General features: G+C 42.4%; 1 protein-coding gene across 4 annotated transcripts in view; it reads left to right on the top strand.

Moving 5' to 3' along the window:
- Positions 1-18,417, top strand: part of bbs9 (Bardet-Biedl syndrome 9) — a 372,439-nt gene that overhangs the window by 117,651 nt on the left and 236,371 nt on the right. For all 4 annotated transcript variants that reach the window (XM_073049830.1, XM_073049803.1, XM_073049822.1 and 1 more), the window contains 2 exons: positions 7,505-7,677; positions 15,303-15,455. In XM_073049830.1, the coding sequence (XP_072905931.1) occupies positions 7,505-7,677; positions 15,303-15,455 (326 nt within the window). The remainder of the gene's footprint in view (positions 1-7,504; positions 7,678-15,302; positions 15,456-18,417) is intronic.

Raw genomic sequence — 18,417 nt, forward strand, 5'->3', positions numbered from 1 at the left:
CAAGGGGAAGGCTTTGGGGATAAACTCAGAGGAAAAATCCAGAACTCGAGACCCTGGAGTAGTCCTATGTTGAGTTAAACGCTGTCTGGCAGCTCCTGCGATGTAACTGGTGCCAAACTGCATTCCTTTGGATTCAAATTAGTTGTGCGGAGAGGGGGAGCTTGCTGTATGGGAAACAGCTTGCTCTCCATGTCATACCGTCTTGGCTTGCGTAGACAGCTAGCATGCAACTATCATGGTTGACCCCAATCAATGGAGAACCTACTTCAGTAACATGTGAAGATCTCATTTGGTTACACTTGGACTGTCAGTGTGAGGACTTTAAGGAGTTTAACTTACTCAGTTGTCTTATGACAGTTAGTGGGCACATTAGAAACAAAGCATCTATGAGAGAGTGCAGGAGAATTTTGTTTTGAGATTTTAAAAAAGTAATTTAAAGTTTTTTGATTTTAATTGAGTTTGTGTTCATAACCCCTGTCTAAAGAATCTGGGGTACTCCTTGGAACTGGAAGGTAGAGAAGAGATTTGACAAAATTTACAAAGCTATGTCAACTTTAGAAAGGGTCAACAAGAAGCTTTTCAATTAGCAATGAGGTGGGAGTTCAAGAATCAGACATGATTGATTTTAAAGGGATTGATAAAAAGATCCAAGGGTGACATGAGAGTGCACTGGCTGAAAGTATGGTAGATAGAACATAGAATAGTACAGCACATTACAGGCCCTTCAGCCCACAATGTTGTGCCAACCCTCAAGCCCTGCCTCCCATATAACCCCCCATCTTAAATTCCTCCATATACCTGTCTGGTAGTCTCTTAAACTTCACTAGTGTATCTGCCTTCACCACTGACTCAGGCAGTGCATTCCACGCACGAACCACTCTCTGAGTGAAAAATCTTCCTCTAATATCCCCCTTGAATTTCCCTCCCCTTACCTTAAAGCCATGTCCTCTTGTACTGAGCAGTGGTGCCCTGGGGGAGAGGCACTGGCTGTCCACTCTGTCTATTCCTCTTAATATCTTGTACACCTCTATCATGTCTCCTCTCATCCTCCTTCTCTCCAAAGAGTAAAGCCCTAGCTCCCTTAATCTGTGATCGTAATCCATACTCTCTAAACCAGGCAGCATCCTGGTAAATCTCCTCTGTACCCTTTCCAATGCTTCCACATGCTTCCTATACTGAGGCGACCAGAACTGGACACAGTACTCCAAGTGTGGCCTAACTAGAGTTTTATAGAGCTGCATCATTACATCGCGTCTCTTAAACTCTATCCCTCGACTTATGAAAGCTAACACCCCATAAGCTTTCTTAACTACCCTATCTACCTGTGAGGCAACCTTCAGGGATCTGTGGACATGTACCCCCAGATTCCTCTGCTCCTCCACAGTACCAAGTATCCTGCCATTTACTTTGTATTCTGAATTGAGTTACTGAGTTAAGTATTGTATGTAATTAGTTTTGCTACAACAAGTGTATGGGACATTGGAAAAAAGTTGAATTTCCCCATGGGGATGAATAAAGTATCTATCTATCTATCTGCCTTGGAGTTTGTCCTTCCAAAGTGTACCACCTCACACTTCTCCGGGTTGAACTCCATCTGCCGCTTCCCAGCCCACTTCTGCATCCTATCAATGTCTCTCTGCATTCTTCGACAATCCTCTACACTATCTACAACACCACCAACCTCTGTGTCGTCTGCAAACTTGCCAACCCACCCTTCTACCCCCACACCCAGGTCGTTAATAAAAATCACAAAAAGTAGAGGTCCCAGAACAGATCCTTGTGGGACACCACAGTCACAACCCTCCAATCTGAATGTACTCCCTCCACCACGACCCTCTGCCTTCTGCAGGCAAGTCAATTCTGAAACCACCTGGACAAACTAACCTGGATCCCATGCCTTCTGACTTTCTGAATAAGCCTACCATGTGGAACCTTGTCAAATGCCTTACTAAAATTCATGGAGATCACATCCACTGCACTACCCTCATCTATATGCCTGGTCACCTCCTCAAAGAACTCTATCAGGCTTGTTAGTCACGATCTGCCCTTCACAAAGCCATGCTGACTGTCCCTGATCAGACCATGATTCTCTAAGAACATCAACCTCACTCATATTGTACTCACCATCATCAAGTTCCCTCTTAGTGGTGAATACCAAAAACATCATCCCAATTCACACCCACAAGTTCTAGCCTTATAGCCTCATAATTTGCCCTTCCCCAATTAAAAATTTTCCTGTCCTCTCTGATTCTATCCTTTTCCATGATAATGCTAAAGGTCAGGGAGCGGTGATCACTGTCCCCCAGGTGCTCACCCACTGACAGATCTGTGACCTGACCCATTGATGCTGATCAATTTGTGGTTGTGGGCAGTATTCTTAACACTGAGGAAAAACGCAGTGAAATCAAACCCACAACAGAAGCTCATGTTGCAACATGTAATGCTGTAACACAGCTCTTTGGTGGGCTAAATACTTCTGAAGAGCAGGGGAGCTGGAACTTGCTCTATCAGTTTTATCCCCAAGTCGTCTTCATTAAAACTGGGATCTAAATTTCCCAAAATACTTTTGTATCACTTGGGAACATTCTGAGACTGGTCTCAGAGCTAGGGTGCTGAATCAGAAGGACATTAGGACCATGTGTGTGCTTTGTTTCATGGAATCCTGGTTAACCCCTTCTGTACCGGATGCAACGATTCAGATCGATGGATAGATCTATAGAGTTTCTCAAAAGCGGAGGGGGAGGAGTATGCCTCATAATCAACTCCTCCTGGTGCACAGATATATGAGTGCTGTCCCAATTCTGCTCACCAGACCTGGAATATCTCACAATTAAGTACCATCCATTTTACCTACCATGGGAGATTACCATGATCATTTTGGTAGCGTGTACGTTCCACCTTGGGCAATCTCAATCAGGCTTTAGATATTCTGATCAATGGGATCAACATGCATGAAACAGTGCACCCTAACACCTTTACCATCGTATTTGGGGGATTTTAACCAGGCCAGTCTGAAAAGAATCACTAAACCATTACGTCAACAGATCACTTGCAATACCAGAGGAAACAACACACCGAACCATGTTACATCACCATCAAGAATGCCTACCGTGCTATTCCATGCCCTCACTTTGGGAAATCTGATTACCTGGCTATACTACTACTACTCCCTGACCATAGGCAGAGACTGAAGACTGCAGCACCAGTAGTGAGGACCAAACAGGTATGGACAAGGGAGGCACAGGAACCTTACAGGACTGCTTTGAGTGGGTGGTCTGGACTGTATTCAGAGATTCATCTTCGAATCTGGATGACTATGCTGCAGTGGATGAACCAGGAGATACATCATCTGCTGAAGGCTAGGTCTGTGGCTTTCAAGCCTGGCGACCCAGGTCTGTACCAGAAAACCAGGTATGATTTGCAGAGGGCTATTTCAAGGGTGAAAAGACAATTTCAAACAATGTTGGAGTACGACAACTCTGGCAGGGTTTGCCAGACATTACTTCCTACAAAGTGAAACCCAATAGCATGAATGGCAGTGATGCTTCACTACCAGATGAACTCAATGCCTTCTATGCCCGCTTTGAAAGGGAGAATATAACTGCAGCTGTGAAGATCCTTGCTGCACCCAGTGACCCTGAGATCTCTATCTCAGAGGCCGATGTTAGGCTGTCTTTAAAGAGAGTGAACCCTCACAAGGTGGGAGGCCCCAATGGACTGCCTAGTAAGGTTCTGAAAATGTGCTGCCGGGAGTTATACAAGGACATTTTCAACCTCTCACTGCTACGGGCAGTAGTTCCCACTTGCTTCAAAAAGGCAACAATTATACCACTGCCTAAAAAGAATAATGTGACCTGCCTTAATGACGATTGCCTGGTAGCACTCACATCTACAGTGATGAAGTGCTTTGAGAGGTTGGTCGTGACCAAACTGACCTCAGCAAGGACCTGGACCCACTGCAATTTGCCTATCAACACAATAGGTTAATGGCAGACGCAATCTCAATGGCTCTTCACAATGCCTTAGACCAACTGGACAACACAAACATCTATGTCAGGATGGTGTTCATCGACTATAGCTCAGCGTTTAACACCATCATTCCCACAATCCTGATTGATAAGTTACAGAACCTGGTCCTCTGTACCTCCCACTGCAATTGGATCCTTGACTTCCTAACCATAAAACCTCAATCTGTGCGGATTGGGGTTAATTATCTCCTCCTCGCTGACGATCAACACCGGTGCACCTCAGGTGTGTGCTTAGCCCACTGCTGTACTCTCTATACCCATGACTGTGTGGCTAGGCATAGCTCAAATGTCATCTATAAATTTGCTGATGATACAACCATTGTTGGTAGAATCTTAGAAGGAGATAAGGGGCCATAAAGAAGTGAGATGTACCAACTAGCAGAGTAGTGTTGCAGAAACAATCTTGCACTCAATGTCAGTAAGATGAAAGAGTTGATTGTGGACTTCAGGAAGGGCAAGACGAAGGAACAGCTCCCAATCCTCACAGAGGAATCAGAAGTGGAGAAAGTGAGCAGTTTCAAGTTCCTGGGTGTCAAGATCTCTAAGGACCTAACCTGGTCCCAACATATTGGTGCAGCTATAAAGAAGTCAAGACAGTGACTATACTTCATTAGGAGCTTGAAGAGATTTGGTATGTCAACAAAAACACTCAAAATTTTCTATTGAGAGCATTCTGACAGGCTGTATCGCTGTCTGGTATGGGGGGGGGGGGAGCAGGGGTTACTGCACAGGACCGAAAGAAGCTGCAGAGGGTTGTAAGTTTAGTTGGCATCATCATGGGTACTAGCCTACAAAGTACACTGTCCAGGAGCGGTGTTTCAGAAAGGCAGCGTCCATTATTAAAGACCCCCATCACCCACTTTCACATTGATACCATCAGGTAGGAGGTACAGAAGCCTGAAGGCACACACTCAGTGATTCAGGAACAGCTCCTTCCCCTCTGCCATCCGATTCCAAGATGACATTGATTGCATGAACTGCCTCACTTTTTTAATATATATTTCTGTGTTTGCACTAGTTTTAATCTATTCAATATACATATACTGTAATTGATTTATTTATTTTTCTTTATTATATATTGTATTGAACTGCTGCTAAGTTAACAAATTTCACAACACATCCAGTGATAATAAACCTGATTCTGATTCTGAGATGCTGAAGATATTTGGACTTCTGTCTTTTCACTATAGTAGGAGATCCACAGGGAAAAAAACACTGCAGCAAGATCAGTTCTTAGTCTTAGCCTCGATGTGTAATCCCATTTGGGTTTGCCTCCGCTTCTTCAGCTGACCTAATATGTGCCTTCATCTTGGAATTTGTACCTTAGCAGCTGGGTTCTGAAGGTGAGGTTCAAAGTTTTAAGAACTCCCTTGGATGTGTGTTTTGGTGGGAAATAAATAAACAGGTGAAGCGTAACTTAAGTGGGGGAATGGTTCTCAAAATACAACATAATTATAAATGGTGGGATATGGTCTTAGAATTTGTAGACCATATCCACTAGGATGACAGCCTGCTACTGTAATGAGCGCATATTGACTAAACAAAGTATAATGTCCCTCAGAAAGATCCAGAAAAGGAAGTGTCAGAGATGGTCTAGATGAATTTGAAGGCAGGGTGGAAGTTGATGGCAAAGATGATTTTTAAAAAATTGATGAGATGTACACTCATGCAGGAAGCAGCACCAATGCAGTCACGGATGTAGTGGAGAAGGAGTTGGAGAATGGTCCTAGCGTAGGTTTGCATCAAAAATGAGCATAACTGGGGTCTGTATAAGTGCCTGTGTCTACATCCTTGATTTGTAGAAAGTGGGAGGGATCAAAAGAGTTGGTGCATGGCAGTTACATTTCTGCTCTATTGCATGCCTATCAATAAATTCCTTTCAGTATTCAATAAATTCCTTTTTTGGATTGACTGAGCAAATCTGCACTTTTGCTGTCTCTGGGCAAATTCAGCAAGGTTAAGATTGGAGTATGTGACCTAAAGGTGGAGTACAGACTTATAAGTGTGTTTTTGTCACGGGTATAGATGGAAATAACAAGGGAAGGAGCTCTGATGGACTTGAGAGGAAAAATCGATCAAATGTCACAAAGCATTTCGTACCTTAGTTATTGGATGAATAAGAACAGTTAGATGAAATAAAACAAAAGGATTTACTGGCTCTGTGAGAGGCAGAACATAACTAGAAACCTAATGAAAGAGAATACTGGGGGGGAAAAAAACAGATCAGTCAGCATATGTGGAGAGAGACTGTTACAGGTGGGCAACCTTGGATCAGAACTGACCAGTCCTGACACAAAAAGAATGGCTGGTTGTCTAAGACTGCTGAATTCATATTTGATCCCAAGGGCTGCAATATGTATTGTGGTAGATAAAATGTATTTCCTCAAGGTTACATTGGGACTTGATGGAAAAGCAAAAGGTGCAAATATGTAAAGGTTTTGCTTTAAAAGCAAGTAGGTAAAGGTTGAAAATGCTGGATGACATTATCTAATAAGTAATTACTAAATATTAATGAATATAAGATATAGAACATAAAGCAGTACAGGCCCTTTGGCCCATGATGTTGTGCCAACCTTTTAACCTACTCTAAGAGCAATCTACCCCTTCCTTCCCACATAGCCCTCCATTTATCTTTCATCCATGTGCTTATTTTCATCCATTTTCTGAAAGGTTTGCTGATTGTGGCATGACAGGTACACAGGGTACACAAGGCTAGTCTTCATTATTCAGGACTCTGAGTTTAGGAAGTGGGATGTTGTGTTGCAGTTGTGCAAGATGTGGTGTACACTTGGAAGTAATACGTTCACTTTAAACCATTAAGATAGACCAAGTGCAAAAAAAACACTTTGGTAGGACTATAGGGAGAAGTTAAACAGGCTTGGACTTCAATCCTTGAAGTTCAGGAAACAGGGATGATCTTGTAGAGCTGTATAAAATCATGACGGGCATAGATAATGTGAATGCACAGAGCCTTTTTTCCCCATGGTTGGGGCATCAAAAGCTAGAGCACCACGAGTGAATCTGCAGATGCTGGAAATAAATAAAAAACACAAAATGCTGGCAGAACTCAGCAGGCCAGACAGCATCTATGGAAGGAGGTAATAACGACATTTCGGGCTGAAACCCTTCATCAGGAGTCTAGAGCACTCTAGACTATGTGCTCTAAACTAGAGCACATAGGTTTTAAGATGGGAAGGGAGAGATTTAAAAGGAACTTGAGAGGCAACCTTTTCACATAGAGGGTAGTACATATGCAGCATGAACTGATAGAGAAAGTGGTTGAGGCAGGTACAATAACACCAACATTTAAAAGACATTTGGATAGGTATGTGAATAGAATAGATTTAGATACATATGAGCCAAATGTAGGCAAATGGGACTAGTTTATAGGGCATCTTTGTTAGTATAGACCAATTGAGCTGAATGGCCTATTTTACTGCTGCATGATCCTATGACTCATGTTTTTAATTTCTCAGGTCGGTACAGAGTTCAGTGTGACCAGTTTGAAGATCTGTGGCTAATCACTAAAGGACTTATTCAGCGTTTGGAAGAGATATTTTCCAATGAAGAACACAAAGACTTTGTGTGCACCTTTCCAGGGCCCATTCCTTTGCAGGAGTACTTTCAATTGATTGATCGACATTTTGAGGTCTGTCATTTTTAATCACTGTAGCCTAGAGTTTGTGGAATAACACTGACGAACCTTTTAGTCATGGAGTCATATAGAATGGAATTCTGCCCAACACATCCACCAGTGGGCACTTATCGAACTAATCCTATCGTCCAGCAGTTAGCCACAGTAGTACATGTTGCCACTCTTAAATGTTGTGTGCTTCAACTTTCTCCAGTGGTATATTCCAGGTACTCACCACTCTGGTGAGAAGGGTGCTCAAATCCTAACTAAAACTCCTGCTTCTCACTCTCACTTTATATCTATGTCTCTAGTTTTAATCACCACTGATGGGGGAAGGATTCCAACAATCTAGCCTATCTATAGACATCATAATTTTATATACTTAAGTAATGTCTCCTCTTAACCTCCTCTGTTCTAGGGAAAATAGATTTAACTTCTCCAATCTCTGCTCATAACCTCCTCCCAGGAAATATTTTGGTGAATCTCCTCTGCAGCCACTCTAACACTTATCACATCCTTCCTACAGTGGGGTGAGCAGAGTTGCCCACTGTTCTTCAGCTGAGGTCTGACTAGTATTTTATAAAGTTGTACCAGGACCTCCCTGCTTTTATATTTGTTGCCCTGACTCATGAAAGTCATATCCTATTTTCCTTTTTAAAACATAGTATCTCTACTCCCAGATTCAAGCATCTTCTAGACTTGCACTCTAAGGTCTTTCTATCCCTCACTACTCCCTAGAATCCTACCATTAATGGTGTATGCCTTAGCTTTATTAGTACAACAAAAGTGCATCACCTCACAAGTAAGCAAATACAAGGAAATCTGCAAATGTTGGAAATTCAAACAACACACACAAAATGCTGGTGGAACACAGCAGGCCAGGCAGCATCTATAAGGAGAAGCACTGTCGACGTCTCGGCCCGAAACGTCGACAGTGCTTCTCCTTATAGATGCTGCCTGGCCTGCTGTGTTCCACCAGCATTTTGTGTGTGTCACCTCACAATTATCTGGATTGAATTCCACCTGCCATTTCTCAACCCATTTCACCAACACATCAATATCAACCCTTATTCTAAACTACTCTCCACACTGTCAACATCTCCACTTTAGTGTCATCTGTACATTTGTTGATCATGCCATCTATTCATATTCTAATTGTTCAAGTACATTATAGGCATCAGGGGTCCCAGCACCAATTCCTGTGGTACACTAGTCACAGAGTCACAGACATTCAGTAAAAAAACAGCCCTCTATCATCACCTTCTGTCTCCTGTTGCCAAGCCAATTTTTGATTCAGCTTGCGTGAATCCTTTGGATCGGTCTCTCGTGGTGGGACTTTGTCAGTAAGGCTTACCGCCGGTGAGTGCATATAACACACATCCACTGCACTGCCCTCATCAACAAATTTAGTTGCCTCTTTAAACAAAATTAGCCTTTGTAAGTGTTAAATTAATAAACAGACATCAACTTTTGAATTATGCAAAAACAGTTAAATGCTCTATTCCACCCTAGGCTATTTTAAATTCTGAAAGGTAGAAATCCTCTGGAAATCTCTCAATCTTTTACATCTGTTGTCACTGTAAACAGGAAATGTGAAATTTAGTAGAACAAGGTGTTACAGAGGTTTTATTAGCATGCTAAACCACACTTCTGGAGCCTTGCTCTTTAGTTTAACTGTAATTAAGCACACTAAAGAGGTCGTGGGAGGCAGAGAAGCGTCTACGGGACTGTTTTGAGTAGGTGAACTGGGCCATGTTTAAGGAGTCAACAAAGGATCTGAATGAATATGCTACAGTTGTCACGGTCCTTATAAAGTCAGTTGTGAATGAGTTCTGGTGATCAAATAAAGTCCAAGAAATCCAGGTGTGACATCTAGAAAGTCACTTCACATGCTAAGAGGCAATTCCGGATCAAACTGGAATTTGAACCCATGGAAAGCGTCTGGTCCAGGTGAGGTACCCGGCTGAGTACTGAAGACTTGTGCTGATCAACTGGCTGGAGCGTTCACTGAGCTCTCTAACTTTTCACTTTGGCAGTCTAAGGTATCCACCTGCTTCAAGCAGGCTTCAATTGTACTGGTACCCAAAAAGAATATAGTATCTTGCCTTAAAGACTATCGTCCAGTAGCACTTGCATCCACTGTAATGTAGTGCTTTGAGAGGTTGGTCATGAAACATATCAACTCTTGTCTGAAGGACAACTTGGATCCTCTCCAGTTTGTCAACTGTCACAACAGGTCAACAGCAGCTGCCATTTCATTGGTTCTTCACTCAGTCTTGGAGCCAACACAGATGCCTTGTGCAGGAAGGCACAGAGTCGACTGTACTTCCTTAGAAGGTTGGCGTCATTCAATGTCTGTAGTGAGATGCTGAAGATGTTCTATAGGTCAGTTGTGGAGAGCGCCCTCTTCTTTGTGGTGGCGTGTTGGGGAGGAAGCATTAAGAAGAGGGACGCCTCACGTCTTAATAAGCTGGTAAGGAAGGCGGGCTCTGTCGTGGGCAAAGTACTCGAGAGTTTAACATCGGTAGCTGAGCGAAGGGCGCTGAGTAGGCTACGGTCAATTATGGAAAACTCTGAACATCCTCTACATAGCACCATCCAGAGACAGAGAAGCAGTTTCAGCGACAGGTTACTATCGATGCAATGCTCCTCAGACAGGGTGAAGAGGTCAATACTCCCCAATGCCATTAGGCTTTACAATTCAACCGCCAGGACTTAAGAACTTTTTAAAAGCTATTATTAATGCTTTTTGAGATAGTGATTTAGATGCATATCATATTTTTTACTGAGTTAAGTATTGTATGTAATTAGTTTTGCTACAACAAGTGTATGGGACATAGGAAAAAAGTTGAATTTCCCCATGGGGATGAATAAAGTTTCTATCTATCTATCTAGATAGTGAAGCAGCTTATACAAAAGCAGCTTGATCACTGTTCTGCATTCAATACTATCATCCCCTCAAAACTAATCAATAAACTGCAAGACCTAGGGCTCAGTACCTCCTTGTACAACTGGATCTTTGATTTCCACACTTGCAGACCCAAATCTGTTCGGATCGACAACAAAATTTCCTCCACAGTCACCATCAGCACAGGTGCACCATAAAGCTGTGTACTTAGTCCTCTGCTCTAATGCTTTATACTTCAGACTATGAGGCTAAGCACAGCTCCAATAGCATATTTAAGTTTGCTGACAATACCACTGCCATTGGCTGAATCAAAGATGGTGACAAATCAGCATATAGGAGGGAGACTGAAAATCTAGCAGTGTGGTGCCACACCATCTCTCACTCAATATCAGCAAGACCTAAAGAGCTGATTATTGACTACATGAGCAGGAAACCAGAGGTCCGTGAGCCAGTCCTCATTGATGGATCAGAAGTGGTAAGTTCTTCAGTGTTATCATTTCAGAGGATCTGTCCTGGGTCCAGCATCTAAGTGCTATTGCAAAGAAAGCACAACAGCACCTCTACTTAGAAGTTAGTGAAGATTCGGCCTGTCATCTAAAACTTTGACAAACTTCTTTAGATGTGCATACTGACTGGTTGTATCATGGTCTGATATGGAAACACCATATGCTCTGGAATAGCAAAGCCTAAAAAAAAGTAGTGGATGCAGCCCAGTCCATCACGGGAAAAGCCCTTCCCACAATTGAGCACATCTACAAGGAGCAGTGTTGCAAGAAAGAAGAATACATCATCAAGGATCCTCACCATCAAGGCCATGCTCTTTTCTCACAGCTGCCATCAGGAAGGAGGTAGAGGAGCCTCAGGACCCATGCCACCAGGTTCAGGAACAGTTTTTACCCCTCAACTATAAGGCTCTTGAACCAGTAGAGATAACTTCATTCAACTTTCAAATTCACTCATCCTAACAATGAACGGTTCCCACAACCTATGAACTCACTTTAAAGGACTCTTCATCTCGTGTTCTTGATATTTATTGCTTATTTATTATTTTTATTTGTTTTTTATTTTCCTTTTTTGTATTTGCATATTTTGCTGTCTTTTGCACATTGGTTGTTTGTCTCGTGCAGTTTTTCTTCTATTTCCTGTGAATAGCTGCAAAGAAATGAATCTCATGGTAGTATATGGTGACATATGTACTTTGATAATAAATATACTTCACACTTTGAACTTTAAAGCAATCTTTAACCCTGAAAACACACACAAAATGCTGGAAGAACCCATCAGGTCAGGCAGCATCTATGGAAAAGAGTACAGTTGACTTTTCAAGCTGAGATCCTTCAACAGGACTAGAGAGAAAAATGATAACTAGATTTAAAAAGTGGGGGGAGAGGAGAGAGAAAAACACAAGGTGATAGGTGATGCTGGGAGAGGGAGTGGTAAAGTAAAGAGCTGGGAAATTGATAGGTGAAAGAGATACAGGACTGAAGAAGGGGGAATCTAAAAGAAGAGGACAGAAGGCCATGGAGGAGCACCAGAGGGATGTGATGGGCAGGCAAGGAGATAAGGTGAGAGAGGGAAAAGGGGATGAGGAATAGTGAAGGGTGGTGGACATTACCAGAAGTTCAAGAAAAGGATGCTCATGTCATCAGGTTGGAAGCTACCCAGAAGGAATATAAGGTGTTGTTCCTCCAACTTCAGTGTGGCCTCATTGTGACATAGAGGAGGCCATGGATTGACTTATCAGAATGGGAATGGGAAGTGGAATTAAAATAGGTGGCCACTGGGAGATCCTGCTTCTTCTGGTGGATGGAGTGTAGGTTCTCAGCGAAGCAGTCTCCCAATCTATGTCGGGTTTCACCGATATACAGGAGGCCAGACTGTACGCGTATATGACCCTAACAGTCTCACAGGTGAAGAGTCGCCTTACCTGGAAGGACTATTTGGGGCCCTGAATGGTAGTAAGAGAGGTGGTGTAGGGGCAGGTGTAGCACTTGTTCTGCTTGCAAGGATAAGTGCCAGGTGGGAGATCGGTGGGGAGGGATGAATAGATAAGGGAGTTGCATAGGGAACGATCTTTGTGAAAATTAGAAGGTGGGAGGGGAGGGAAAGATGTGCTTGGTTGTGGAATCATGTTGGAGATGGCAAAAGTTCTGGAGAATTATGTGTTGGATACAGAGGCTGGTGGGGTGGTAGATGAGGACAAGAGGAACCTTATCTGTGGTAGGGTGGCGGGAGGATTGGGTGAGAGCAGATGTGCATGAGATGGAAGAGATGCGGTTGAGAGCAGCATTGATGGTGGAGAAAGGGAAGCCCCTTTCTTTGAAAAAGGAGGACATCTCCTTTATTCTGGAATGAAAATCCTCATCCTGAGAGCAGATGCAGCAAAGACGGAGGAATTTAGAGAAGGGGATGGTGTTTTTACAAGTAACAGGGTGGGAAGAGGTAGAGTCCAGGTAGCTGTGAGAGTCTGTGGGTTTATAATAGACATCAGTAGATAAGCTGTCTCCAGGGATAGAGACATGGAGATCAAAAAAGGGGAGGGAGGTGTCAGAAATAGACCAGGTAAATTGAGGGCAGGGTGGAAGTTGGAAGCAAAGTTGATGAGCTCTGAATGGGTGCAGGAAGCAGCACCAATGCAGTCATCGATGTAGCATATAGGAAAAGTGGGGGATGGATACCAGTGTTGGCTTGGAACATAGACTGTTTCACGTAGCTGACAAAAAGGCAGACATAGCTGGGACCCATGAGAGTGCTCATGGCTACACCTTGAGAAACCAAAGGAGAAATTTTTAAGAGTGAGGACAAGTTCTGCCAGATGGAGGAGAGTGGTGGAGGGGAACTGGTTGGGTCTGGTGTCCTGAAAGAAGTGGAAGTTGAGGCCTTCCTGGTGGGGGATGGCGGTGTATAGGGACTGGGTATTCATAGTGAAAATAAGATGATGGGGGCCAGGGAGATTAAAATCTTTGAAAAGCTCCTGTACCTGTGAAGTGTCACTGATGTAGATAGGAAGGGACTGAACTAGGGGGATAAAACAGAGTCAAGGTACGCAGATATGAGTTCAGTGGGGCAGGAACAAGCTGAAACAATGGGTCTACTGGCTACTTCCCCCCCCCCCTTTCTTCAATAGCCTTCAGTCCTCTCCTATTAGATTCCCCCTTCTCCAGCCCTGTATCTCTCGCACTATCAATTTCCCAGCTCTTTACTTCACCCCTCCCCCTCCCAGTTTCACCTATCATCTTCTATTTCTCCCTCCCCTCTCCTCCCCCACCTTTTCAATCTACTCATCTTTTTTTCCTCCAGTCCTGTTGAAGGGTCTCGGTCTGAAACATCGACTGTACTCTTTTTCATAGATGTAGTATGGCCTGCTGAGTTCCGCCAGCATTTTGTGTGTTGCTTGGATTTCCAGCTTCTGCAGATTTTCTCTTGTTTCTAACCTCAAAACTAATTTTGTATGTTAAAACAAATTAGTTCCAGTTAACTGGGCTATCAGTCAACCAAAGCAGCAGCCTATTTGGGACAACTCCTAAAGAGCAAAAATTAATCGAGTAAATTGTTGCGATTTCCTTTATTTGTGACACTGTACAGCTTAATTTGGACAGGAGACTGTTGCTGAACTGTTTTTTTTACTAGCATCAGCCGAGTGCGCTTGTATGGCAGTTAGACACAACAGCATGCTTGGAGCAAAGTTTATAAATGGTATCAGTTGCATGTGTGTGTTCAAAAAGCGGTGATTTTTGTCACTGGTGGTGAGAAATAAGCAGTACGACAACTCTGAACTGTTTTGCTTTAAGTATTCAGGCTTGGAGATGCCACAAATGGCTGGGACTGAAAATGAAATGAGTTCACTACTTCAACAAGTTAGGCACTATGAAGAACTTGAAGGGATTGACAATGATCTTGAATGTTACAATGAAAACAAAGACTTGGAGGATGCAATTGTTGAAAGGATTGTATGAAGGCATCTATTATCTGCACTAGGTGTCTGTGTGATTTTGTTCATTTATAGTCAATCAAAAGAACACAGCAGTGTGGATGGATTCCTTCATCAGTAGCTATTAGGAACCAATACAGTTTTATAGTATTGTAGTAGTATTAATGGTGTTCTAATTTGTTCTGTATTTAATTAAAATAAATAATTTGTTACTCAGTTAAATAGCAGTTTGACTTTTTTAACCTTCTGAACTATTTCCAGAAGTTTCAGCTGATTGGGGCAACCGCTTAATGGGGCCAAAATCTATGGTTCCAATGCATTTCAATTAAATGGAATCCATTGAATTTCAAAATTTAACCTTTCTAAGATTAGTTAAATTTAATTTATTTTAGTTATTCAATTTGACTTTTTGGCTACTACTTTGATCATGTGTATGTATACCAGCCTTTTTGTTCTCATCTGCCTGGTATGCAGATGTCATTGATGTTTGACATCAAGTCTGCTTGAAGCAATTTCAGAGATCAGATAGTACTGTTACCAGAATGAAATAAACATTAGGAAAAGTGAAATCTACACTGTGTTGATCACTAAATCTTTACAGGGATTTTCATTCGAGGTCAGCAGGTAAGCATTTATTTGCCGCAGTCCACCAAATTGAGGCCTTCCTTTATACTTCTGCAATGGTTCAGATAAAGTGAATTTAAGAAGTTTATTTATATTTTGAACATATGAACTCAAATGATTTTCTTAAGTTTTCAAAAGCAGAATTGTGCATAAAATATTTTTTTGTTATTTGTATAGCTGCGCCTAAATGCTGAGAAATATAAAGAGCTTCTTTCACAACGGGCTCTACAGTACAGGGCTATCCAAAGGCGACTTTTAACACATTTCAAGGACAAAACTCCCTCACCTCTCCATAATCTGGATACATTACTGGATGGAACATATCAACAGGTTAGTCCATTCAGAAAACTGCTTAGTCCATTGTTTCTTGAACTGCCCGTGTCACTTTGCTAATTGTACTGTATTGTTGAAAATTTACATGGCCTTATCAATGTAAGTGATGCCTGATGTGGAAGAAACATTGCAGTTGAGGCTTTTTATGCTTTGACCATAGAAAAGTTAGGTGAAGCTGATTGATAGATCAGAATGATGTTTATTATCACTGAAATTTATTGTGTGGCAGCAGTACAGTGTAGAACCAAAAAATGACTATAAATTACAAAATAATTGGTGCAGAAAAAGGAATGATGAGGTAGTGTACATGGGTTCATTGACTGTTCAAAAATCTGATGTCAGAAGGGAAGGGGTTGTTGTTTGAATCACTTTGTGTACATCTTCAGGCTCCTGTACATCCTGCCAGATGGTAGCAAAGAGAGGAAGGTATATTGAGAGTAGATGCTTGTCTTCTTGAGGCATAGTCTCTTGAAGATTGTTTTGATGGTGGGGAAAATTGTGCCCATGATGGAGCTGGCTAAGTCAACAACACACTGCAATCCTATACATTGACGCCTCCATGACAGACTGTAATGCAACCAATCAGATACTCTTTGTTGTAAATATATAGAAATCTACAAGAGTTTTTGGTACATAAAAAATCTTGAAATAGAGCAGCTAGCACCCCTTCTTTATGATTGCATCAATGTGTTGGGCCAGGATAGATTCCCCTAAGATGTTGACACATAAGAACTTAAAACTGCTCACCCTTTTCACTGCTGACGACCCTTTGAAGACTGGTAAATGTTCTCCCAACTTCACCTTCTTGAAGTCCATAATCAGTTCATTGCTCTTGATGACATTGAATGTGAGGTTGATTTTGCAACATCACTTGAACCAGCTAATTTATCTCACTGCTGTATACCTCCTTGTTGCCACTTGAGATTTTACCAACAATTGTGATGTCACCTGCAAACTTGTAGATGGCCTTTGAGCTGTGCTTAGTCATAGAGTTGTGAGTATAGAGAGAATCATGTTCATTCATCATCGTCAATGAAGACCTCGACACCATGATGGTGTCAAGACTAGCGCTTGATTTGGGTTTAAGTGAGGGAGAGTTGCACAGTGTCAGCCTCACTCTCTCTTCCCAATTCCCACCTGGATCCAGTGGCAAGATGAGAGTCGAGACGGCTGGAGATAGGACTGGGCGCAGTGGATGACCAGGACATCGGTGTCTTGTCGTGCTCTACTCATTCCACAATGCTTGCAAAGACAGCCTTCCTGACTGTTGGATCTTCCATTGGTCTGATCTGCTCAATCCACCAGAGTCTGTCTTCACATACTGGGATAGACAACTCCCTAAATCACCGAGGGTTTGAGACCCGTCAGCTACCCTCACCTGGTTTAGCCGGCTTGTCGAAGCCGTTGTCCGGGGTGTGGCCGCTGTTGCATGCAAACAGCTACGGAGAGCCACTGGTGAGAGGTGAGTGCCAGGTGGGACCAAAGGTGGACAAACCACCTGAAAAGGACACGACATGTTCCCCCACCAGAAGTGCTATCCCTCCCTGACACCCCATACACCCCATAGAGAGAGTAAAGCAGGGGTCTAAGCACACATTCTTGAGGGCATATATGTTAACTGTCAGCGTAGAGGAGCTATTAACACCAATCTTGACAAATATCTGTACATGCACAGTGGAGAGAATCCTGCCTGGTTACATCAATACTTGGTACAGAAACACCGATGCCCATGATTGGAAAAGTGTACAAAAAGTCCTGAATACATCTCAGTCCATTACAGGCTCTCCCCATTATTAGGTGCAGTGCCACAAGGAAGCTGCATCCATCATCAAAAACCCCCATCATCCAGGGCATGTTCTTTTGTCGCTATTCCCATCAAGCAGAAGGTACAGGAGCCTTAGTTGCTACAACACCAGGTTCAGGAAAAGTTATTACCCTACAATCATGAGTCTCTTAAACCAGTGTAGGTAATTTCAGTCACCTCAATGCTGAACTGACTCCACAATGTATAGACTCACTTTCAGGGACTCTGCAACTCATTATTTATTTACTTTTTAAAATTATTTGTACAATTTGTCATCTTTTGCACGTTGGTTGTTTGTCAGTCTTTATAGATTTTCATAAATTTTATTGTATTTTATTTTCCTGTAAATGCCTGCAAGATGATGATCTCATTAATATATGGTGGCATATGTGTACTTTGATAAGAAATTGACTTTGAACTTTGTTTTGCATTGACTGTGGTTTCCCGATGAGGAAGTCAGGGATCCAGTTGCAGAGGGAGATCCAGAAGCCCAAGTTTAGAAGCTTGGTGATTAATATTGAGGGGATAATGGTATTGAATGCCAAGCTGTAATAGGTAAACAGCAGCCTGGCACATGTTTTGCTGTTGTCTAGGTGCTCCAAAGCAGAATGGAAAGCCAGTGAGATTGTATCCACTGTGGGTCCATAGTGATGGTAAACGGATTACAGTGGGTTCAGGTCCTTGCTCAGGCAGGGGTTAATTCTAGCCATTACTAACCTCCCAAAGTATTTAATTATGGTGGCTGTGAGGCAGCTGTCCCTGCTGTTGGGCACTGGTAGGATTGTTGCTCTTCTGAAGCAGCTGAAACTCTTATACTACTGTAGTGAGAGGTTGAAAATGTCCTTGAACACTCCAGCCAGTTTGGCACAGCTGGTGCCAACTCCTGCATCTGACTTTTGCTGTCAAGACCCAATGCTCAGCGATATATAAACTCAAAAATGTTAAACAGTAGGAAAACATTCTTATTTTGGACAATACAAACTTTTTTTCATTTTCTCCTCATCATAGATTCTATTTGATTCCATGCAATTTTTCTGAACGTCTTTGCAAAATATTTTCCGGGGTTTTGTCAAACTCCACAGAATTTATCAAGCAATATAGATTTACTGTATAGTCATGCAGTAAATATCATGTGCCTTGAATTAGTTATTCAAT

The sequence above is a fragment of the Hemitrygon akajei genome, chromosome 1 (assembly GCF_048418815.1).
Source record: "Hemitrygon akajei chromosome 1, sHemAka1.3, whole genome shotgun sequence".
Taxonomy (NCBI): domain Eukaryota; kingdom Metazoa; phylum Chordata; class Chondrichthyes; order Myliobatiformes; family Dasyatidae; genus Hemitrygon; species Hemitrygon akajei.